General features: G+C 37.0%; 1 protein-coding gene across 10 annotated transcripts in view; it reads right to left on the bottom strand.

The window, feature by feature from the left end:
* Window positions 1–5,305: 5,305 nt before the first annotated feature.
* Window positions 5,306–25,430, bottom strand: part of MBTD1 (mbt domain containing 1) — a 68,742-nt gene continuing 48,617 nt past the window's right edge. For 9 of the 10 annotated variants that reach the window (XM_059906783.1, XM_059906785.1, XM_059906782.1 and 6 more), the window contains 10 exons: window positions 24,540–24,674; window positions 24,175–24,263; window positions 23,731–23,965; window positions 23,068–23,123; window positions 22,627–22,731; window positions 18,325–18,472; window positions 17,252–17,334; window positions 16,613–16,847; window positions 16,041–16,118; window positions 5,306–6,439 (listed from right to left, as the gene is read on the bottom strand). In XM_059906783.1, the coding sequence (XP_059762766.1) occupies window positions 6,321–6,439; window positions 16,041–16,118; window positions 16,613–16,847; window positions 17,252–17,334; window positions 18,325–18,472; window positions 22,627–22,731; window positions 23,068–23,123; window positions 23,731–23,965; window positions 24,175–24,263; window positions 24,540–24,674 (1,283 nt within the window). In that variant the 3' untranslated portion in view covers window positions 5,306–6,320. Of the gene's footprint in view, window positions 6,440–16,040; window positions 16,119–16,489; window positions 16,848–17,251; window positions 17,335–18,324; window positions 18,473–22,626; window positions 22,732–23,067; window positions 23,124–23,730; window positions 23,966–24,174; window positions 24,264–24,539; window positions 24,675–25,430 lie in introns of those variants that run through there. The other variant, XR_009499390.1, reaches the window with a different exon arrangement.

Here is a 25,430-nt window from a genome sequence, read left to right as displayed (position 1 = left end):
ACAAATTAATCCTGCTTGTTATGGAAAAATGATTTAATCCTTCTCAGCACCTGGTATACTTCCAGACTCTAGGAGGGAAAGCAGTGAGGCTGAAGAGGACAAGTGTGGCACTGGTTGCGTATCTGAGGAAACTAATAAGGAAATAATGAACATAATAAAGATCCCAACCACTTTAGCTGATGTAGAAATGCACATTTCTGTACAAAGAATTTGTTGAAACTTGGTAGAATGAAACATAGACTAGTCAAGTTGTCCAGATTTGCATTCTTGTTGATTGCAAATTGGGCGAGTTACGAATGAGGAAATGGAAGCCTAAGGACACCTGTAAGGTGAGGATGATACCATGGCAATGCAGGATTAAATGAAACAATGCATGTAAAGCAGTTAACCTAGTGCCTGGCCCATAGCTGGTACACAAATATTCCCTGCAACCCTACCTCCCTTCTTATTCTCTACCCTGGGATGCAATATTTATCATGCCTATTTCCTGGGCTAGTAGTAAGTGGTTACAAAATCCATATTGCCTGTTAATTTTGCTGGATTGGTACAGTTGTAAAATGATGCCAAAGAGCACCTATCAATATAAATTATAACTGTCACCTGGAGTCTGCCTTAAAAACGAGATTATAGAAATATGTGCATTTATGAATACCTGTTTTCTTAGGAAACTGGTGAAAGCTTTTCATGCCACTTCCATATAAACGACTCAACATTACGTTTTTTTTTTTTTTGGCCACATGGCTTTGCAGGATCTCAGTTCCCCCACCAGGGATTGAACCCGGGCCACAGCAGTGAAAGCCCAGAATCCTAACCACTAGGCCACCAGGGAACGCCCTCAACATTACGTTTTTTTATGCACATTGCTATACTATAAGACAATGACAAACACATCAACAGCTTGGTACAAAGTGTCAGGATTCTAATTTCAAGTCAACGATTGACAAGAAATTTAACATTTTCTAGATTATTTTTTAGTTTCAAATGAATCTCATGTTTATATATGCTACATGCTTTCACTACATTAACTGGCAGTTATTGAAATTAGATCCTGGGGCAGGCCTGGGGTCTGCATTTTAGTGTGGAGGTGCCCACCCCGGATCCACATGCACAGTGGCTAAGGTACCTGTAATCAGCAGCAGCAGTTATTATGTATAGGCTTACTCTGTGCCAGGGATGTTCTAAGAACTTCACATACATGAATTCATTTAATGTTCACAACTCTTCGGAAGTTGGTACTAGTATCCTATTTTATAATAGGAAACTGAGTCAAGTTACAGAGCTTAACAAGTGAAGGAGTCAAGTTCCATAGACTCTGCTCTTGGCTACTGTGCTTTACTGCCTTTATATAGTTTTCCAAGTGACATGATAAAGTCATGAGTTTGGAGGGTGATGAAGTCAAATTTGGAGTGGTGAGAGCTGAGAGGAAGGATATGAATGTTAGGACTTAATTTGGTAGAACTGAATGAGGAAGGGTAGGCTATGGTGAGGACAAAAGCACTGCCTCTGGAGTTAGGTTGGGTTTTGGACCTAATCCTATATACCAGTTGGGTGTGTGAAAGTGGACAACTAATTCAGAACCTTTTATGCTTTCGTAAAACTGTATTTTAAACATATAATAAATGCATTTTTAAAAATGCATTACTTTTTATATAATTATTTGTTGTTAATAGGCAAGCCCTGCTTTGGCCTGCTTGTGAGGCTTGGAATTTTTTTTTTTTTTTAAAGAGAGCGGTTGCTTGAGGATAAACAGCTAGGTTTTTTTTTAAAATTAATTAATTAATTAATTTATGGCTGTGTTGGGTCTTCGTTTCTGTGCAAGGGCTTTCTCTAGTTGCGGCAAGCGGGGGCCACTCTTCATCGCGGTGTGCGGGCCTCTCACTGTCGCGGCCTCTCGTTGCGGAGCACAGGCTCCAGACGCGCAGGCTCAGTAATTGTGGCTCACGGGCCCAGTTGCTCCGCGGCATGTGGGATCTTCCCAGACCAGGGCTCGAACCCGTGTCCCCTGCACTGGCAGGCAGATTCTCAACCACTGCGCCACCAGGGAAGCTCGAGGCTTGGAATTCTTAACAGGCCAAAAAGGGATGTTAACCTAGCCTCAGTAAGAGTGCAGAAAGGAAATAGTTGCTGTTTTCCCCGTCTCACAAGGCTGGATAAACAACACAGTGCTAAAGTTACTTGTTTTGGGGAAACATTTGTTCCTCTTAAAACATGGGCATAAAGCACTTTAGGAAACTAGTTTCCCAAGAGGCGCATAACGGTTTAAAGAAGAATGTATATGTCAAAGCTCGGGATAGTAATTGAGGCCAACCTGGGAATTCCAATTTACTAGGGCAACTGTTTTCAAGCCATTTAAGGTAGGAAGCAGGGCAGAAATTAGGTTCTGTTTTTCTTGGAATGTGTTATATTTTTCTAAAGTGATGAAATTAACTCCTAAAGATACCCAATCCCTCTCATTGCTATCTAACATCCATAAAATTCTCTACAAACTGCTTATGCAGGAAAAGTTGGATAATTTCCCACAGAGTCAACTGTTGATAAAGGAGGGTGTCTGCGTTCCCTCTTAATGTAAACAGCAAGAGCAAGCTGGGATAATTGATTTACATCCTATGAACCTTGTTGCTGAGGTTAATGGAGCTGGAAAAAAAAAAAAAGTCTCCTAGCAATCATGCCAACCCTGAAACACCATGTTCTGACTAAAGTGATTTAATTTCCCCACAAGGGGTCCGCACTCACCCCTCCTGTGGTTTTTGCCTATTCCCGCCAAGTGAGATCCTGGCTCAAATGCAACTATGGTATATATATATATATCCACCCATATTCTCTTCCTCTCGTCAGCCAGCAGTAAATTCTTCCTCACTTGTGCTGGCTTACCTTATGAGAGTACAGGTTCTGTGAGGGAGGAACTGATCTGACTTTCCCAGGGGCCTTCGACTGCTTATAGAAGGCACTCAAGGGACTTCCCTGGCCGTCCAATGGTTAAGACTCCATGCTTCCACTGAAGGGGGTGCAGGTTCAATCACTGGTTGGGGAACTAGGATCCTGCATGCTGCGTGGCGCGGCCAAAAAAATAAATAAATAAGAAAAAGGCGGCACTCAATATTTTGAATAAAAAAGGAAATCCCTCAAATACCAAAGCATATTAAAGAATTGCTCATATACAACTTAACTTTATCGTTTTATTTTGTGTAAAAAAGGGCAAATTTAGTGAATTATTTTCATCTTGTACACAAAGTTATAATTTTAATGCTTTTCACATCCATGCTGAAAATTTGCAATTTGGTAAAAATGAAAGGAACATAAATTTCTCCAAAGGAATTTTTCACGCCATTATATACACTTTACGAGAAAGTTTCAAACACTTTCTCAATGATCACAAGTTACCAAGAAAATAAAAGATTAAATTTGTACAGATATTGATCTATTTATCAAATACATACAGAAATGATGTAAAAACCTTATGCAGTTTACTTTGACCTCTGTCCTCAAAAGATTTGCCCAGGGACAGATACTTTTCTTTTGTATAAATGACTGTGGCTTTATTTAAAATATGAAAATCAAAGGAAGAAACCCAGTTTAATCACAGTATTTTTAAAATCCCTTCCCAATAGTAAAGGATCATTACCAAATATATAGCACCATAATACAAATATTGATGGGAGAGGGTATTCACATCACACAAAATTAATAATAATAAAAACAAACAAACACTGAAAACCCGTGTTAGTATCCGTAGAATAAGAAGTTGATAACAGCTTTAGCTTTCCTCATACACAGCAAGGAAAAGGTTAAAGAGTTTAAACTACCAAAAATCCCCAAATAATCCTAACAGGAAAAAAACAAAAGAAACCCAAGGTCAGCAGTACATTTGAACCGTAGAAGAGAATGGGGCTACTGAGTTGTACACTTGGAGTTGTGGCTAAGACATAAATCTCCTCTGCATCAACTCATTTTCTGTTCATCGGCAGCAGGGAGTTAGAGTCTGAACAATGAAGAGGGCTTCAGATTGTGTTTATTCGGTAGGAAGTCCTTACCAACATTTAACGTTGGTCATGGGATTAAGACACGAAACACTTCATAAATAGGTGGGAAATCTGAAAACACTCAGAGCCTGGCTTTGCTGTAGAACTGGAAGCTTATAAAACCTGGCTACAAATGAGCATTTCACAGAACTAATTACCAGGCTCCAAATCAAATCCCTCCTGGTTTATTCAGTTCCCTATAGAGCCCCTAAGCCCAGGGTACTGTTAGAGCACACGATACAACTGGCTTCTTGTGTCCATATCATGGAATCAGAGTCCTGGGTTTAATTCACTAAGCCTGAGAATAAAGATTGTTGTAACCCTTGCTTTTTGGAAGTCTTCCAGGCTTTAAGTTTATAGGAAGATTCTTAAAAGTTAAAGATTTGGGAAGTGTGAGGATGTCACATTTACAGTAGGTCCCTCTCAGTAATGTTGTTTAAGATAAATATCCAGTAATTTAACAGCTGAATTCACATATATCTGACACATGAGAATCAACTTGGCGTTGATATGATCTGCATTTATGCCCCTAAAGAGTCAGTATTAAGAAATGTTGACATGCGATTCCATACATTCTTACACTATAAAGTAACAAATTTTACTTCCAGTAGCAACTACAAAACCTTATGATATTAACCCCTCTTGCATAGAATGAGGTAAACCTGTGCATATTACCAATGCTATTATTCCCAAAAGTAGAGCAATATTTTAGAAAATAAATTGCTGGTTTTTAATGTTCTATGCATTTTAAAATTCAAACAAAAAAATCTTACCTAAAATGGTCTCCTGGGGCTTTCCATTAACATTTTTTAAAGCATTCCATAGGCTGAAGGACTGTAGAGGTTAATCATTTTGATTAATTTCTAATTAGCCCTACCTATATTCCAGAGGAGATGGTCAATATTACCACTCTGAAGAGGCCAGGCTAAGACCCAGAAGCACTTCTAGAACAGATGCAAGTAATTCCTGAGAGTTTAGTTTATGAACCTCACTGGTAAATGCTAAAGCTCTCTCATTCAGTCACAACTCAGAAAGTCAAAAAATGCAGAGAGCAAACCTTTCACCAATTTACCCTTATATCCTTTTTTCAAAGGAAGCCATGTGAATTTTAAAATAGGGAATGTTCAAAATGGTCCAAATCCGTTATTATTGTTAAAATTAATTCTGAATAGAGTTAAAGACAATTCATACTAATTTTATATTTTCATATATATATATATATATATATATATATATATATATATATATATATATATGGAATTTTAAGAAAATTAAATTCTCTTTCAAATTAGTTTTCTAACAAATCCAGGATAGTAAAAAGCAGAGCTGGAATGATTTTGAAATCTAAACTTATCTTGGCTTTAAACAACTGTTAATTTGATTCTCCTGGTAATACAGAACATGTGTTTTGGGGTGTGGTTATACCAAGTATTATCTCACAGACGGAGAGAAATGGCAGAGAACTGATGAGAATCCCTTTTGTGGGGTATTTTTTAGTAAGGAAAATAAAATAAACTTAGGACAATATTGCATTTTCCCCAACCCCTCAACATGTAGACTGAGATCTTGTATATCTTGTCAACCATTCCAGTTTAACACTTTAGTGTTAGGATAATTTTACTCATTTTTTAATTAAAAGAGAACATATAAAAGTATCCAGAGTTCTTCCAGTTTCATACAGAACTCCAAAGAAATTTTCACAGAATGAAAAACATTTCTGTACAAATATTTAAAATGGGCTGCAATAAATGCCAACAAGCAGAATTAATTACCCTTCTGTGATCTATGTGGTGATGCGCTCTCCATGGGGCGGGGATGTGGGGGATGTTCAGTTGCATATTCTGCAGCAGAGGAAGCTGGAGATGTGACTGGCCTAACTTCCAAAATCCCAAAATCTCCCAACAGGTACCAAAAAGGTTCATTTGTAATGACAGTTCATTTGCATTTACAACTATATCCTTCTTAAATCATTTCCTTCAATCCTGCTACCTAAACTTTAATCTTACCAAAAAAGTTAGAATTTCAGTTCTTGTTAACAATGCACATAAATCCAAACTTGGAAAATATTACAAAATTCTTTCAAAAGCTTCAAATACAACACAAAAATTGTCCATCTTTATAAATTGAAAAATTTCCCCCCACAGCTAAAATAGTTTCCCTACCCACTTGAAAAATCTGGAACTGAAATTTTCTATGTTTAGCAAAATGTCCCAGTAGAATAGCCCTGCTGTACAGCTGGATTGATTATAAATCAGTCCTGTGTAAAATTCTTTCCCTCCCACCCTCAGTTTCTGAGCAACCTCAGGGCTCTTGTTTGATGTAGAAGTTGGCAGAGCCATTGCTTTCCTGATCAGATGCTCCTTGGAGGAAATTATAATCCTCTCCATCCATCAACTCCTCCTTCAGCTGCAATGTAGTCACTGCAAGAAATAAATGTACAAGATGTTATTAAGTCTTTCTAGAATATTCAGATTGCTTCATGTTCCACCAGCTTCACAGTTAATAAGACTTCTTCATGTCTTCAATAACTCTTAAAACTAACCCCCCCGAAGGAAGAGCATTTAATTAATTTTAATTTTCAAAGTATATTCGTAGTTAAGAAGAATTCCAAAACGGAACAATACTGCAAACTGGACACTGCACAAATGGACACTGTCAATGAAATGTTGAAGGTAATACTGATCACTGATTTGACTAGAATGATTAGAATTTTTCTCATGATTAAGTACTCACTTTTATGTCAATGTCTACATAAACAGCATATTTCTTGGATAGTGCTGAATAATAAGTAACACAACAAATGACTTTAATATGTTATTATCTCCAAGGAGTATCTAAAGACTCCCTTCATAAAAAAGATATAAATCTGATAATATTAAACACCTGTATTAAAACTAAAATCAAGAAAAACTTAAGTAATCATTTTAGGTAAAATAAAAATTGATTGACATCAGCAACGTGAAAATCCTTGGTATAAAAAACAGCTAACTTTGGGAATTCCCTGGTGGTCCAGTGGTTAGGACTCTGCACTTTCAATGCCAAGGGCACGGGTTCAATCCCAGATCGGGGAACTAAGATCCTGCAAGCTGTGCAGTGCGGCCAAAAAAGAAAACAAAAACAAAAACAGCTAACATTACCAATGGGATCACTTAACAGTAGTACTACCTGTCTGAGTTCTTATCTGAAGACTTCTTTTTTAATGAAAACAAACAACAGTATAGGCAGTCCTCAATTTATGAACAGGTCATGTTCCAATAGGTCTTTATTTTTATGAACAACTGTTTTTCAGTTTCCAGTATTTTCAGTGGGGTTTAGGTTTCTTGGTAGCCACTGGAGTCATGCTAGTCATAATTTTTAGTGACAGGAGGGCTCCTCTTAATGCATGGACAAGCAAGAAGAAAAAGAGGAATGTTTTCTTTGCTGGTCCCAGCACTGGTCTTAGGCAAAAGTTCAGGCTGTTTAATTCTGAGATTTTCCTATCTCTTTTTAAAAACATCTCTTAAGTTACCTCAATGCAGTTAGCCAGTAATTTCAGGCTGCCCTAAATCCTTTCCCTGAAGCCCACCCTCTACTTCCTATAGAACACCTCCCTTCAAAAAAATTACTTTCCTACTTTTTAAATGAAAATGATCTCAGCTCGGTGTTAAACAAACACTAGTCTTAGTAACTGCCAACCTCTCAGAGATGTATTCGAGTTTCTTAAAAAGTTACTGTTTAACCAAAATTGAGTTGGTAAAGTTTCAAATAATTTCAAGAACAGGTGACCTTTTATGCTTATATTCTCACTGGAATCTAATCCCATGGTGAGTAATGCTAACTTTCTTCTTCAATTTCTTCAGCACAGAGATCTGTTAAGTCAGAGGTCACAAACTGGGCTTTTCCCTCCCTCACCTCTGCTCTGTGGTTCTTTTAAATCGACTGAATATTCTGAAACAGGAGATTCCATATAAAACCATGAAAAGTAGGGAGACTTGGTAACATAAGACTAGCATTCCTGAAGGGCTATTAACAGTGGGAACCGATGTAGCCTAAGGCTTCCCTCTGCACAACTTGTGACCCTCAGGCTGGCTGCTCAGCCACTGAGTAACCACCTGTCTGCTTCCTGCAGGGACTGTCTCCAAAGGAAAGGTGAAATTTTTTTGTTTCTTTTTTTAACGGCTCTTTTCATAACAATTGGAGTGGATGAAGATATATATGGAATGTAAATTGGGAACTGCTTATACAGGGGGAAAAAGGTCAATTTATGAGAAGAATTAGGACTCAAAGAGTATTTAGATGAGTAGTAAGCCAACTAAGTTTCATGAAACAGTAACACCATGTGGAACAATATTAAAATGGCCACTTTTAAAGTCAAATAGTGATAGAAAAATACTTCGTGTCTTGATTTTAGTTACAAAAGATTAGTTTCAAAAATAATGGTCTTTGACATCTTATTTAATAATTTAATGAATAATCTTTTGGGGCTTCCCTGGTGGCGCAGTGGTTAAGAATCCGCCTGCCAATGCCTGGGACACGGGTTCGAGCCCAGGTCCGGGAAGATCCCACATGCCACGGAGCAACTAAGCCCATGCGCCACAACTATTGAGCCTGTGCTCTAGAGCCTGTGAGCCACAACTACTGAGCCCGCGTGACTAGAGCCTGTGCTCCGCTACAAGAGAAGCCACCGCAACGAGAAGCCCGCATGCAGCAACGAAGACCCAACACAGCCAAAAATAAATAAAATTAAAAAAAAAAAAAAAGAATAATCTTTTGAAATAACGCTAATTCATTTTATTTTACTTTGGTACTTGTTTTGGTAATGGTGTTAAAAAAATTTAATAGCCCAAAGACTGAAAAGTGAATACACTATGCCTACAATAATAGCAAAACACATACCAATCAGACTGCTGAAAGGTAAAGCAAACATGACTGTGCTTGCTTTCTTTAAAAAATCCTTTAAAAAAATTAGTTAATATGATAAACATGCTTTTATGGAGGATATCAAACATATAACAGTTATCCTTCAAATCAAACCAACATGCATTGTTAAGGACATTTGAACAATACCACGAAAATAAACACATGGAAAAGGAAAAAACCCCCAAATTTCATTAAAGGTGCAGTACCCACAATAAAAGGTTGATTAAAACAATATCTTGTTATATGATGATCAGATGGCTAAATGAATGAGAAAAGAATTACTGTGCTTCAAGACCAAACATGTTCCATTCAAACAGATGCTTTTTGTTTTTTTTTAAATGTAAGAAAAGTAAATTGAAATTCTAAAGCACATCCTGAAACCATTTGCACTTATTATTAACAACAAAGTTCTGGATTATGCTTCTACTCATGTTAAAATATGGAAACAATGTTCTTAAAAAAAAGTAACTCAAGATAAAGGTGAAACAGTCACTCAGATGTGTAATGTTCTAATGCAAAGTTTCAGTGTTTTCAAGGAACCTAAAATAAAGCCTGTCTGCTATCTTCACACTAATCATTTCTCCTTTACAGGCCTTATTCTCAGTGAATGATGGATGAAATAAAATAGATCCTGTGGCTGATGTCACTTTCTACACAAATGCATTTTCTTGGCTCTGTTTTTAAAAAGAAGTACTTTGCTGACTTTAATCACTAACATTTCAGAAGACAATCTAACAGAAATCACATTCTCCTAGTTAGAAGTCCATAAATAATAAATTCCCTCAATAGCTAAACAAACCGTAGCTTTCAGAGAGTTAAGACAGCAACATAGTCCCTACATAGTTTCACCATAGTAAAATCACACTAAATCCCACAAGATGTGCCCCTAGCTCAGAAGACACACACAATAGACACTAGTGGAAAGGGAAGTCACTTAGGAGGCCTTGTAGGTTCCATCCTGTATGCCTACTCCAAGTTCCTGGGTTTTGCCAATCCTAAAAGTCAAGTTCTCTCACAAAACGTGACACACGCCTTCAAAATCAGTCTAATGTTTAAAGAAAATACATCTAAAATGCAATAAAAATTCAAACATATTCAGAGCTCACAATATCTATAGTTAATTACTTAGGTTACACAAAAATTTCATAATAACAAGTACAAAAAGAAAAAAGTTACAGTTAAAGATTTGATGACAGTTCATAATAATGCAGTTGACAAGAAAATTAGTTATTTCTGAGATATACATTTTAAAGTAATAACTAGGATTAAATCTTTAACCGTGGTCATTTTTAAGTCTTTTGTCATTTACAGACAGTTCTGGGTGTACTCTGATGATTTTGCAAATATGTTCCTATAAAAGGGTTTCATCTTCAAGAAATACATGGAAAAGACTCTGACAAGTACAGGTTTCTGGTAACGGACTGTACTGCTGAACTGAATGAATAAGCAATTTCAGAACTCTAATGAAAAACTGATGAACTCATAAAAGTGCTAACAAAAGATCAAGATGAAAAAAAAAAATTAATTACATGGGACTGAGTGAACTGATGAGGATGAGTATAATTTTTGTGACTTTCTGTCTGAATTAAAAAAAAAAAAAAATTCCAAAAAAAAAAAAAAAAGTTACAAAGACAAGAAAAGAAGTTGAAAGGCTCTTCAGACATTTGAAGGTATTTCCATAAAAGAGCAGATAAACTTGTATTTTCAGTCCTAATCCATTTCTTATACAAAAGAGGTATAGTAATTTTCTCTAGATATAAAGATATGAGTGATCTTCAGAGAAACAGACTAGGAAGGATCAAGATCACCTAATACACTGTTTAAGAAGGCAAAAGCTAAAGAACACATTTTAAAATGGGGAAAAAAAGGCTGATGACAACTTCAGGTGCAAAAATATTAGCAAACAGAGGAATGAGAAGAAAATAGAGCTAGGTGCTAAGAACCATCATGGTTTTCAACATATAAAAGGCATTTTAAAGACTGCAAATTAGGTAAACAATTGTTTAAAAGCAATAGTTAGGATATGGCATAACATATGCCAAGGTAGATACAACTTCAGCTTTGGGGCTATTTGATCTGTACTCATGTCTAAGATTCACCATATGCAAGTGAAGCCTCTGACATTCTATGGAATGCTATGAACAAAGCCTCATTTTTGGATCTGATTAATCAGATTGCTCCCTTATGGCATTATTTCTCCCTCAGGTCAAGTCACGTAGAATTCTGCAATGCAAAATGTTCAACCATTTTAACGAAACCATGAAACAGTACAAGTTGTCTCACAATTCCATAAACTGAAATCACAGCTTTACCCGAATTTGAAGCTCAAAAGTGGCTTGTAACAAAATAAAAATCCTTCCCTGATTACTCATTTTAGTGAAGTGACTACCAAAGACTAATGAAAATGAATTTTTTCGTTGAAAGAAAAAGAAAAATTTAATGTCAGCATCTGTCATGCCAGACCATGCTTCTGTCTCCCACCACCCTAACCCAGACTTTGACCCTTTGCAGTACCTGAGGTGCTGATGTGACCAATTACCTGTTTTGAGGCTGGGATTGAACTCTCGGCTAGTGCGGGGAGGTGGGAAGGCCTCCGGGGCAGTCTGTGCTGGAAGGGTTCGATATGGAGGAGGAGTCAACTCTTCACCACCAGAGAAGCTCCTCCGTACCCCACCTGTCATGGGCAGGCTCGACAAACTGACAGGCTTCTTCCCAAATGGCATCTTCCTCTCTAAATATCAAGTTAAACTAAAGTAAGCTTTTACTTACATGTGTGGTAAGAAAACTGCATCATAACTAGGAAAGGTTGTGCTGCATAGGATACTCTGAAAAGAGAACCAACTATGCAAGGTTTGTATTTCTGAAAACAAGGTGTGTGTGTGTGTGTGTGTGTGTGTGTGTGTGTGCGTGCGCGTGTGTGCGTGCGTGTTGGGGAGTGGATGATGGGGGAGATTATTTCTAGTCTCTCAGAGTCTGGTAATCCTGGTTCCTGACTCTCTAATCAATTTAAAACAAAGCAAAATGAACTACAGAAAGCATCGAGTGTGGAGAATAGCTGACTAATTACCTTCCAAAAAATTTTAGTTTGAGGGGGACTGACAATCCAATGGCAGAGAGGGTTTTTTTTTTTTTTTAAATGATGTTACCTGAAGAGAGCTTTATACTTTTTTTTTGAAGGTACTTTTCAGTCCATTATCTCTCTTAAGTCTTTTTTTTTTTTTTTAAACTTTGGGTTTGTTTGTTTGTTTATTTATTTATTTATTTATTTATGGCTGTATTGGGTCTTCGTTTCTGTGCGAGGGCTTTCTCTAGTTGCGGCAAGTGGGGGCCACTCTTCATCGCGGTGTGTGGGCCTCTCATTATCGCGGCCTCTCTTGTTGCGGAGCACAGGCTCCAGACGCGCAGGCTCAGTGGTTGTGGCTCACGGGCCTAGTTGCTCCGCGGCATGTGGGATCTTCCCAGACCAGGGCTCGAACCCATGTCCCCTGCATTAGCAGGCAGGTTCTCAACCACTGCACCACCAGGGAAGCCCAGCAGAGAGGGTTTTAAAACCCTACTTGTAGGCATTTCACTGCCCATATAAGCCCAAACAAACACTGTCCTTCAGGGAGAAATCAAACAGTTTAATTAATGAATTATACGAGTGGCAGGATTTTACTGATATGAAATGTGCTCCCCTAACTTTTGGTTTATAATTCACTCTTTTAGAAAACAATTATAATTCTTATTCTGAAAAGCAGTTCTAAAATTTAAATGTTTGTTGCCTGCAAGTTCTTCAGCAATCTAATTTCTTTTGAAACACCCTTTGGTTACGGTTTCATAAGCACACATAAGCTTTCAAAGACTTACACAATGCTTTTACCAACAACAAAAAAATAAGCTTTGCAAATACTGAACAACCAAGCATACTGCATTAATTTGATTGAAAGCTGAAGGATACTTACATATCTTTGTGACTATAAATTATATCTGTTTTCTTCCAGAGTTTACAAATGACTCAGGCAAGAGCAATCAGAAATTATCCTTTGCAAAATCAGAACTAAAAGACAAATCTAAGTTAGACAGTATTCTTATGTAAAATGATCTGGAAACCAAGCTCCTATGAGTACACATTCAACTCTCAACTGCCAAACCAAAATCACTTGCAGCATTCATTTAGACGAAAAAGTCTAATGTACTATACACACTTGGAGGTAAAAATGCAAGGAGAATCTCCAACTCTCTACTACTTACAATAGCCCCTGAAGATGGTACAGAAATTAGTGCTGGTTTTCCTGCTCTAGAATTACTAAGCCTTGAGGAAAAGAAGGCTTTTCAGATTGGACAGATCATGCGCACACAACAGTCTATATGATTCCCTCGACAGAACATCACCCTTATTTTTCAGAAGCACTAGTTAATAGTTATCCCTTTGCAGCATGAACACAGCTAATTAAAAAATAGGCTAGAACCCGCGCACCACGACGAAGAGTAGTCCCCTGCTCGCCGCAACTAGAGAAAGCCAATCAACTGTCTAGTTCTGTAAAAAATAAGCCCTACCAATGAACACACTGATGGATGATTTTAGGTACAAAAAGACCAAAGAGCCATAAGATGAAACAACAGAGCCAGAATATAATAATCTGTAGACAAACTTAAAAACAAATAAAAGGTTTTGTGGCCTATCTGATTGATATAAATCTGCATGCAATGGATGACTTAGGTTCCTGGACCCCAACTTCTTTCTTATTTTGGTAAGTAAAGTTTTGTGGAAAAATTTCTAATAAATTACTTGCTGAGTAATGTGAAAAAATAAAAGGAACAGTGTCCTTACAATGAAGACTGCTTCTTCATTCACAAAGCACTACAATTCCTTATCCTCAATTCCAAAATTCAAAGTTTTTTTTGGCAAAACTTTGGCAACAAAATCAGACCTCACTTGGTGATACTATTTATAATCTTTATTTGGCCCATTAAATGTAACTATTTATACATATTTTGCTTCAAAAAATGCTGCAGTCTGCAAGGGGAGTTACATAATATATGCTACACACTCTGTACTTCTTTTCTAAAATCCAAAAAATTCTAAATTCCAAAACACATTTGGTCTCTAGGGTTTCTAATAAGGGACTGTGAGTCCCTAGTTCTTTTCTTTTCTATGTCCAAAGGACAACTTAAAGGCATTAGAGGGACTTGCCTGGTGGCGCAGTGGTTAAGAATCCACCTGCCAATGCAGGGGCCATGGGTTCGATCCCCGGTCCGGGAAGATCCCGCATGCCGCGTAGCAAGTAAGCCCGTGCACCACAACTACTGAGCCTGCGCTCTAGAGCCCACAAGCCACAACTACTGAGCCCGCGTGCCACAACTACTGAAGCCTGCGTGCCTAGAGCCTGTGATCCACAACAAGAGAAGCCGCCGCAGTGAGAAGCCCGCGCACCGCAACGAAGAGTAGTCCCCTGCTCATCGCAACTAGAGAAAGCCCGCGCATAGCAATGAAGACCCGATGCAGCCAAAAATAAATAAAATAAATAAATAAATAAAAATAAAGGCATTAGAGATGATGTCATAATATTGAGTTATCAAAATGTTAAAGAACAAATTACATTTTTAGTTAAATTCATTTCTTCAGCTAATCCAGAAATCTGATAATGTTAAATGTCACTAAAAACTGGGATAGTGATATCATCACTTCATTAATTTCACATTTCTTCCCATGTCCCTAGCCCATTAATTCAAAATAATTAAGCCCCATAAACCATAAACAAATCATGTAAGTGTCACACTGAGGAGGTATGTGAACTGTGTATATGATGCTCAGAAATTCATCCTACAAGATATATGTCATAAAGTCACTGAGTAATAAAAAGCATACTTAAATTTGACACATTGCAAAGAAAATTCTGAAACCTCATAATAATAATAAATAAAAAGTGAAAAGACAAGCCAAAGCAGCCTGTCTTAGAGAAAGCTTAGTGATCACGTCTGCTATGGTTAGTCCACTGACATGAAGTTACTACGTGACTTCTTGCTAATCAGTTCCAGATAAGTGGGAAATCACTTTGATCTACCTGGTCTGGCAATGTTCTCTAGAGTTCTTTTAGGTGACTATCAAACATGGTAAGCAGCCAGTCAGCAAAATAATTCTTGGTCTGTGGGAGGCTTATGTCCATAATATAAAAGAGAGGGTAAGAGACAGGCCTGATGGTTATCTCTATTGTGAAGCTGACTTGGGTTTCATGTGGGGAGGAAACTAAAGCACCACTGCAGTGGCTGCTAGAAGTCCCCACTGAAAAAACAATAAACATCAATTATAATCAAACGTGTGAAGGTATATTTGATTCTTCATGCTGTTTCAGTCTCTTGGTTGTTAATGAGACAGATTAGCACTTACTTGAACATATGGCAAGTCAGTTGGAAAAATCTGTTTTAGTTTTAATCCTCTAATGTACTTTTTACTTTTAAAAAAATGTTTAAGTAAAAATAATCTTATCTCAGAATGAAACAGTCCATGACAGGTTTCATGAAGAGAAAAATCTGTAGTTTTCTATGGGGTGGGGGAGGGAGATTTTAAAAGAATCAGAGCTATCAATATATTTTTATATTATTTTGGCTATTAATGTCAGTAATCATTCATTGTAAGGTAAAATATAATATAGACAGCATATTGAAAAAGATTTTCTTAAGCCTGATTGTGTTAGCTATCAACTTGAATTTTTTTTTTTTTAACTTGAATTTCTTACAAGTATCATTCTAGAAAGAGAGTTTTGGTTTATAAGAAGGATGGGTTTATTAGTCTCCAAGTCTATTGTAAGCATCAAGCATCTGCTTTTACAGTTTTTTTAATAAAAAATTTTAAAAAAAAGGATTAATTTTCAGAAGGTTTACATATTACTTCAAGAATCATTCACAGACTATTCTTTACCATATATCAAATATTATGGTAATAATTTTTCCTGTCAATCAAAGGTAAGTGCTTCTCATTATTGAAAAGGTTTGCCTTTTATGGCATACTGCACCTTTAAGCATAATACGGAATGCACAGTTATCAGCTCTCACAAGGGATACCATTTCTGTGCAACAATACCAAGACCCCAGTTGGCTGACAAGTTAGGAAATGTATATAAACACCACGTGGTGACCCACTTTTCTTATGTCCTTTGTATTGCTGGGACTTAGCCTTTTTCTTCTGTTTTGATGAACCTGATTGGCTTTCTCTTGATGCTGGAAAATAAAAGAGAAAATTGATACCAAATAATTGCTTACAACTCTAGATACAACTTAGATGAACTATCTTCACCAAAACCATGACGTTTATACAAGTACATGATGCTTTGAAAATAAGGGTACTTGTTCCTGCAAAACCATGAAGCTCAATACCAGACAGATTCCATTATTTATTCAATAAGCACTTATTATATAGCAATAAATTTTAGCCTGTAACTTTAAACTCATTAAAGGAAGTCTAGCTTAATTTGGTGAGTGCTCTTAATGTTGTGTTTCTATAGTCATTAAGCAACTGACTATTGAGTTCACACTGCCATGGTACACATGGTCTGATTCTGTGATATTGTTGTTGAGTCTTAAGATCTTACCTGGCAACCAATCAGACATAGGTATATTCTTGTCCTGTGAGCTCACAAGATGATTTATGTGAGATAGTCCTCGGAGAATTGCTGATTTTTACAAAAGGACACCTTTTCTGTATACCAACTTACACTGTGATGCTGGAGGCTGTAGTTGATATCCAGTTAATTGACACCACCCTACAGGATAGAGGTCAGGGGACTCACAGTCTACCCACTGATCATATTCTTCTTCCCATCCATCAAAATGTATCCTCAAGAGACGATGAATAATTCGAGTTACTGTGGCTACACATATTAATCGTGGCTCCATGAGATCTACTGCTTCTAATTTCATTCCTACACGAAATCCGTGATTTGGAACATCCTAACATGGAGAAGCAAAATATTAACACTGGTAAAAAGAAGAATGTATAACTCTACTAACACTAAGAAAGACAAAAGAGAAGTAACATAACCAATTAACAATTTAGACCAAAAAAATCCCAAATAATTAATTACTGAAACATATGAAGGTGAAGCATATAAGAACTAGTTAGGAAATGTATTCATTCCTATTTTACTCAGATTAAAAATGAAACAAAGTTTGGAAACAAGCTTCAATGCCTATGTAAAGGAAATACATACATTGTTTTACTAATATATATTTGTTTATATTAATCTCCACTAAGAAATTCTAACATAAGGCAAAGACATTTAGATCAACAATGATTTGCATTTGGAAGCATCAAAAAAAATCCACATAAGTATTATGCTATCTTTTAAATTTACCTTATTAAATAGTTTTACTGGTGCTGCAATGGAGCCAGTTTCCCTGAGGTAGTCAAACCATTTAAAAGGAAGTTTTGTGTAACCTGAAAAACACAACTGGTTTAACTAGGAGTTCATCTAAAATTAGTGTAATATTAAAATGTAGACATAAAGTAATTCAGAGCACACTACAATCTCAAGTGCTAATGCTGTACAGTACAATAGTTCCTCCCTGTTATACGGATTTTCTTCTTTTTCTAGGCAGAAACAGGTACACCCATTTATTCTAATGCCAAAGTAACTCTCCTCTCCTCAGTGTATAAGAACTACAGACTTTTGCTTTTCAATCCTAGGCTTAGAACAGTCTAATATTTAATATTTTTTCAGTAATATTTTTCTTTCTTTGTAAGAAAGAATACTGGCTGGGCAAATACTATTTTTATAGTCTTCTGTTTTGGCTTTTCTCCTTCTTAAGAGAAAAATCCAAGACTCAGATATTGAAATTAGGAAAGTCCCTGGTTAAGCCATATGAGCTATTTAAGGGTATGTAATCTTTTAAAAAGTCACATGGTAATCATTTTTATCTTTTAATTTTTTTTGGCCACACCACTTGGCTTGTGGGATCTTACTTCCCCCACCAGGGATCGAACCAGGGCCTCGGCAGTGAAAGCCCCGAGTCCTAACCACTGGACCACCAGGGAATCCCCTCATATGGTAATCTAAAGATGAAAACTTGCTTTCTCTCAAAGGCTGAAGTATCTATTTTTTTAAAAAGTTCATGTATGCAGTAGCTCTTTGAGCCTACATCAATATCTCAACAGTGCTTGAGAATACCAATTCTTATTATAAAATGTACAGATGCTTAGGGAAAATTCTACACCAATGTAATTTATTAAAGCTACCTAGGATACAGTTACTGATGTTTTCAGAGCACCCCCCAGCTCTTGTTATGTATGCAGGTTTATATATACATATACACATATACTATATTTTCATACAGCAAGAAATCTAGGGCTGTGCTAAATGTTGTAAACAGGTACCATGTAAAAGGAAAGCAAGGATGAAAATCCAGTGTATATATTAGGAAGAAGTACCTCTGGGTGGAGTAAGTTCAATCATGTTAATTTCACAGAAACCAACAGGGAAAATAGAAGGGGAGGTTGCATGATAACAGAACCAGTCAGATCCATCTGCTGCTTCTGAGCCATCGATCCCAATCATCAGGAATCCATCAGCCAGCACCTTTTAAATTAACAGAATTCCAAGTATTTAAAATTAGGTAACCACAATGTTCACTGCAGCACTATTTACAATAGTCAGGACATGGAAGCAACCTAAATGTCCACTGACAGATGAAAGGATAAAGAAGTTGTGGCACATATATACAATGGAATATTACTCAGCCATAAAAGGAACAAAACTGAGTTATTTGTAGTGAGGTGGATGGACCTAGAGTCTGTCATACATAATGAAGTAAGTCAGAGAGAGGAAAACAAATACCGGATGCTAATGCACATATATGGAAAAAAATGGTACTGATGAACCTAGTGGCAGGGCAGGAATAAAGATGCAGGTGTAGAGAACGGACTTCAGGACATGGAGGTGGGGGGAAGGGGAAGCTGGGACGAAGTGAGAGAGTAGCAGTGACATATATACACTACCAAATGTAAAATGGATGGCTAGTGGGAAGCACAGGGAGATCAGCTCGATGCTTTGTGACCACCTAGAGGGGTGGGATAGGGAGGGTAGGAGGGAGGCTCAAGAGGGAGGGGATATGGGGATATATGTATACATATAGCTGATTCACTTTGTTGTACAGCAGAAACACAACATTGTAAAGCAATTATACTCCAATAAAGATGTAAAAAAAAAAATTAGGTACCACTATTTTAAAAATGATCCTTTAAGTGACATTCTAAAAGAAAGGAAAATCTATTACATAAAGATCTCTTAAAAGTGAAAATGTTTCTTTATTTAATTATCTTAAATAACTGAAATTATAATGAAAAAAATCTGTGTAAGTTCTAGTGTGTTCCAGAAATAACAGCATGGTTACATAGAAGTGATTTCAGAGGTCTAGGGAAAACAGTACCTCTGCCAGTGGCCAAGGCTGTCTGCTGCTGTGGCGTGATGAAAGTGGGCTGAGTGCTCTTTTACGATTTAACTATCTAGTCTCAGCTAAGCTTTAAATCTTACTCAGTAATAACTTTATTTCCTTCTGATTTATCACATAGAGAAGTTTTTCTAAACCTTTTCCACCTTCCTCAAGCTCCAGCTTTACCTCTCATGCTCTGGATGATCGTGCTCCTCTATCACAGAAACTACGTGAGGGGCCTCACAGTCCATCCTTTGCACCTCAAATTGTTGTAAGTAGTAGTCCTTTCTTTGCCCCTCAAGACAAACTTCTCCATCTTGACCCATTGTCACTGGTACCTTGCTCCTAAAACACCATCTCTTATACTCTAATGTCTCCCAATTCCCATTACATTAAAAATATTTTATTTTGAAACAGTTCACACTTACAGAAAAGATACAAGAATAGTACAATGAATTCCTATATACTCTTCACCCAGAGACTCAATTCAAGTTATATACTATGTAACTCCTTGAAGTCTGACTTCTGTCCTGACCCTACTAAACTGCTAAACTCACCGATGACCTCCTAGTTTGTCAAATCCAGTGCCTTTTTTCCAACACTTCAGCCTCCCTTGCAGTATCCCATACCAGTTGACTACTCAATTTTTTGAAACATTTATTCCCATACTCTCATTACATACAGTCTACTGATCCATCTTCTCACCTCTGTGTTCATTCGTTCACATTATTTTGGTGGCCACCCTTTCACTTCCAACTCTTGTTTCTGATTTTAGCCCTTTTGTTTTCATGATGGCACCCACTCTTCAATGGTTGACTTTTATGCCAACAATTTCTCAAGTTTTATCATGAGTTTGTCACCCTCCCAGTGTCTCAGTCCTGCATTTTACCTGCATGCTGAACATATTCTCTGAGAGTTAGTACCGGGCATCAAACCAACAACTTCCTTCTCCTGCTCCTTTCAAAGGCAATCAATCACTGGGTCCCCACAGCTCTCCCTAAACATTCAGTCCCTTTATCCTTGCCATTAACTAACTCTCTCTCCATTATGTTGTTTGATATCATTGCTTTCAGCCTTCCTCTATGGACATCTCCCCTCTTACACAGTTAAACTTTCCTTTGGTATGACCTCTGTTCATTCCAGAAACCTTTACCAACTTAACCTGTTCATAAAGAAAACTCAAACAGCCTGACCACGCATTAAAGACTGCATAATCTAATTCCACATCATCTTTTTGTCTTTGCCTGCAGGTTCCTTTCTCCTAGTTATTTCTACTATATTGGATATGTACACTAACTTTCTCTTCAACCTTAACAGCTCTAAGACCTCTGGAAAGGACTACCTCCACTCACATGGGATTTCTCCCTTTCTAAATACAGCTGACTGGATCAGGGGTTAGTATTCAACCTTCAGAGGACCAGGCCAAAGGCTGGGCTCAGTTGTTTAGATTCTCTCTCAGTAATTAGAATTAACAGACACAGAGATAGTAGTCAAGCCATCGGTCGGAGCTGGCACTGAAAGGTTGTGATACAGACAGGGACAGGGGCTACCATGTGCAGACTGAGTGAGCAGGACACCAACAGAGAAAGAGTGAAAGAAGAGTGGTGCAGACAGAGCACAGGTGGACTAGAGAGGCCCCCGAGAGGTGGAGGATGACACTAAGCTTATGCCTTCCCAGGTCGCATCCCTGTGTCCCTGCATGTCTGTGAGCGTGCCCACTGCAACCTTAGAGTAACTTTCCTAGAGCCCACTTGAGCGGGCTGTTCCTTATAAACAAAAAGCCTGGTCCAGAATATTCAAAGCAACTTGTTTGATGTGTACTGTGTGTGAACCACTCTCCATTTCCTAAATGTGGCCTGTACTTTCCACTCTTGATGCTTTTGTGCATATTCACTTTCCATGGCACAATTTCCTCCTGCATCTCTGCTTGGCAGAGTTTTTCCCATCTTTCGAGACAAAGTTTTCAAATGTCCTCTCTTCCATAAAGCTTTCCCTGATTCCTCTGAGAAGATGTGACCTCTTCTTTATTTGAATTCCAACAGTACTTGTACCTTTCTTAGATCATAGTTGATCTTGTATGTTAAACTTATTTTCATACATCTTATCTTGTTCTACAAGACTGTAAGCTTCTTAAAGTCCAAACCAAACCTAGCATGGCCAAGAATTCATAAAGTATTTTCTGAGTGAAGCTGGGTATTCTACTCGCTGGACACTTATTTTCCTTTCACATAGAGTATGGCACAATGGTGCTGGTTCCCAAACCTGGCTGATTTTCAGAATTACCGAGAGAACTTTTTATTTTCTTTCTTTTTTAAACAAATACAGATATCTGGGCAATAATTCTTGTGATTCTCATTGAGTAGGTCTGGAGTAGGTCATGGAAATCTATGTTTTAAATAGTACCAGGTGGTTTGGATCACTAGTCAGGTGAAGAAGAAGAACAAGGGTTTGGAGCCTGTCTGGTCTAGCTGTGTGACCTGAACACAAGTGTTTGGGACATGGCAGCCATCACAACTGTTTTTTTTTTTTTTTTTTATCACAACTGTTTTTAATTCTTCTGGCTTAAGGCTTAAAACTGTGTTGAAATGCAAATCACAATTTAGTTACACCTTTATGTAAGCAGATTCTGGATCAATGGTTCTTAACCTTGGTTGTACCTGAGAATCACCTGGGGACTTAAAAAAAAAAAAAAACAACCAATGCTAGGGCCCCAAACCAGACTGATTAAATCAGAATGCGGGTGCAGGGTCGGGGAAGAGGCCTAGTCAATGGTATTTTTTTTTGTTCCCCATGAGATTCTGATGCCTGAGAACTGAGAATCACTCTTCTACATCTTTTTATAAAAACAGTTTCAGAAAAAAAACACAAACAAAAACAAACAGTTTCAGAAGAGAAGAAAAAAGAGAAAAGAAGAAGTAAAGTACTACTAAAACGGAAAAAAAAAAGCACACAAAGGAAACGTAGGAAACTGAAGATAAACTTGGCCTTGTTACAAATTCTGTGCTGGACAAGCTTTGACCAGGAAGTAAGTTAAATAAATATTCCTCCTCTAACTTAAGGATATACTTCCATAAAATAAAGGTAGCAGACTCAAGATAACAATCTCGACAAGAAGATATATAAAAAGAAAAGCTCCTAAGAGAATTCAAATTTATTTTGAAATTACTAGTAATGTTCTCCCCAGTGAAGATGCAGATGCACACATTTTATGTCAAAATGAATGTTAGGGGCCTCCTTCTCCTATTACCTTAAACCTAGTTCCTGTAACTACATTTCTATATTTTAAAACCTATTTTCTTACCTTTCTAATGGTCGCAACACATATTGTGGAAAGATTTAATGGGTCTATAGCTTCCAATTTCATTCCTTCTTTGAACCATTCCCCACTCTGGTCTACTTCTTTTACCTGAAGAATTACATGGAAGTACATCTACTGTCACAAGTGTTATCAGTTAATAATTAAAATAATACCAAGTTGAAATAGTTTACCAGATGAAAATACCAAGTGTCTTCTCCTACCTACCTAATATTATAACTCAAACTTCCATTAGGGAATAGAGAGAATTCAGGCAAATAGAACTGAAGAATGATTATAATCAACAGTTGTGACATATATGGATTACAAGGTCTTAATCCTTTTAGGTGAACATATGTAATTATGATTTCCATAATATTAGGAAAAAACCCACAACCCTCTTTCAAACCTAATTTACAAATGAGGGTTCTTATAAAAATTTCTTACCTTAGCAAATAAATGTGGTGGTGTATCAAAATGTCCATCCTGTTTCTTTGTAATATCTACAAGGAAAAGTTACATACTAATCTGTCAGCATTTGTGAGAAGACCAAAAACCACGTTTCTTTGAAGGTTTCAAACTCACAAGGTATGTATACTCTAAAACATGGCAAAAATACATGCCTTCTACATTTATGGCGAATAATATTCTTTAAAAGTCTTTCTCTCTTTAGAGTACATGTGCTGTTAAATACATTCAGCCAATCAGAATGCTGGAAATTCCCTAGTTAGGGAATTACAACTTTAGAAAGTACGTTTTAATGTGTTTAGTATTAAGTCTAACCACATTTAATTTCACTATTTCAACTAAAATTGAATGGAAAGGGAAAGGTTATCTTTAGTTCTTTCAAACAGGCTGGATAAAAAAGTGTAAGAAAACAAATGTAGTTGTGACCAAAAGTGCATTATTTTTTACTTGAGCACAAGTGGAAGGAATATAAAGGAATTGTTAGGACATTAATATCCTGGTGTGAAACTTTCCTAATTAAGGTAGAATAAGCAGCCCTGGCAACTAGTTTTGATCTATGCTATTCTGCAGAGAAAAATAACCAAGTAGTACAATTTAGCCTCAATGATATTTTCAACAGGAGTTCTTGTGACAGGTGCTTACCAGATCTTTTGAATCGATGGCCTATGCTTCGAGACCAACCGATATGATGGATTAATGGGCTGTGCATATGGCACCAGAAGTCATCTGTTCTATCTTCACTCTCTTCATACACTAGTCTTAATCTTCCTCCAATTACACTTTCCACCACTGCCACTCGTGTTCGACACAAATGCCTCTTGTCAACCACTTCTACTCTCATGCAAGGTTTGAAAGGATACTGCATGCTCTCTGAAACCTTGAAACAAAATCAGAACTGTTGGGAATTCATGACAAAGGTCTACAAATAATTTTAGTATTGTACTATAAAAATACCGAGTGCACTCGATAGTTAACATAGGTCATCTGACTCACTAATTGAAACAATTCCTTAAAAAACTTCGAAGTTACTCCATTTTTTAGAGTTCTCATTTGCCACTTCAGTCCTTTCTAAGATCCTGCCTTTACCTTTTGTGAGAAATCGGGAGGAAGTGTTTTGGCACCAGTAAGTCGTTTCACTAGAAAAGCTTTCCAGTTTGTATACTTATGCTGAATAGCTAAAACAAAAGAAATAACCAGTTACACTTTAGCAAAGAATAGAATTGCTTCATAAGCTGTTTGTTAAAAAAAAAAATAGTAACAAATTTCCCTGCAATTAAAGTTCTCAAGAAGAGTAACAAAAATAGGGAAAATAAGCATGTCTTGCTAGCAAATAAGTTACTTGAAACCAAAAAATATTATTTTAATTTCTATGTCACTTTAATGTTACTAAGTATAAAACTGCATTAAAGTGCAAATACTTACGCTACAGTAAGGGTAAAGAAGCTACTCACTTCTAGGAGGGACAAGAGGTTTTCCACTGGCTGCACACCAACCAACTGGATGGATATCAGAACCACATATATTGCACCAGAAGTCCAGACCAGAGTCATTTTCAAATCCTTCATATCTTAAAAGGGCATTGTAGCCTGAAACCAACAAAGCAATTGCCGCATAATAAGAAAACCAAATGAAATAAAACAGGATATAGCTGCTGGTAGTGGCTGTCAAATGTCAGTGAGCATCTGAAACAGATTCATGTGGAGGGCTTGTGAACAGACAGATAGCTGGGCCCCACACCCCAGAGATCCAGATTTAGTAGATCTTGGGTGAGCCTGAGAATCTGCATTTATAACAAGTTACCAGAGGCTGCTGTCACTAATGGTATAGATGAAACTTTGAGAACTATCTGAACAATGTAATTAGTTTAACTGTTTTCAGAGCATGGCCTACTCCTCTGAATATATTTCAACTTGACCCATAGTTTCTTAAATTCTAGAAAAGAAATTCTCAGTGAAAAGAAGGGTGGGAAAGTTCTATTAGAATGTGTAATTTTGGAAATAAAGAAGACTGTGGTAAGTTAGTATAACCTTGTTAAGTCACAGAAATCCAGTTAAAGTATATTTCAAAGAAACTGCTTTATCCAAGTGATCAGGTGACCAAATTATTTTTGGATAATTTGGATGTGGCTCCTTTAAGAGCCTAAACTTTTCTGTCTTGTTTATTTGGAAATAAGATTTGAAAATGTGAGGTAAAAAAGTTCAATAAACACAAATAAAAGTATGTGAAATCACTTAAAATCTATATGTACTAAACAAATCGGAAGAATTATTTCCTGAAAAGAACAAATAGTATATGATATATATTGTTTATAATTTAATAAACCTTGTATTGATAATAGATTA

The sequence above is a fragment of the Balaenoptera ricei genome, chromosome 20 (assembly GCF_028023285.1).
Source record: "Balaenoptera ricei isolate mBalRic1 chromosome 20, mBalRic1.hap2, whole genome shotgun sequence".
In the NCBI taxonomy this organism is placed as follows: domain Eukaryota; kingdom Metazoa; phylum Chordata; class Mammalia; order Artiodactyla; family Balaenopteridae; genus Balaenoptera; species Balaenoptera ricei.
This window is presented reverse-complemented; position numbering and strand designations above follow the sequence as displayed.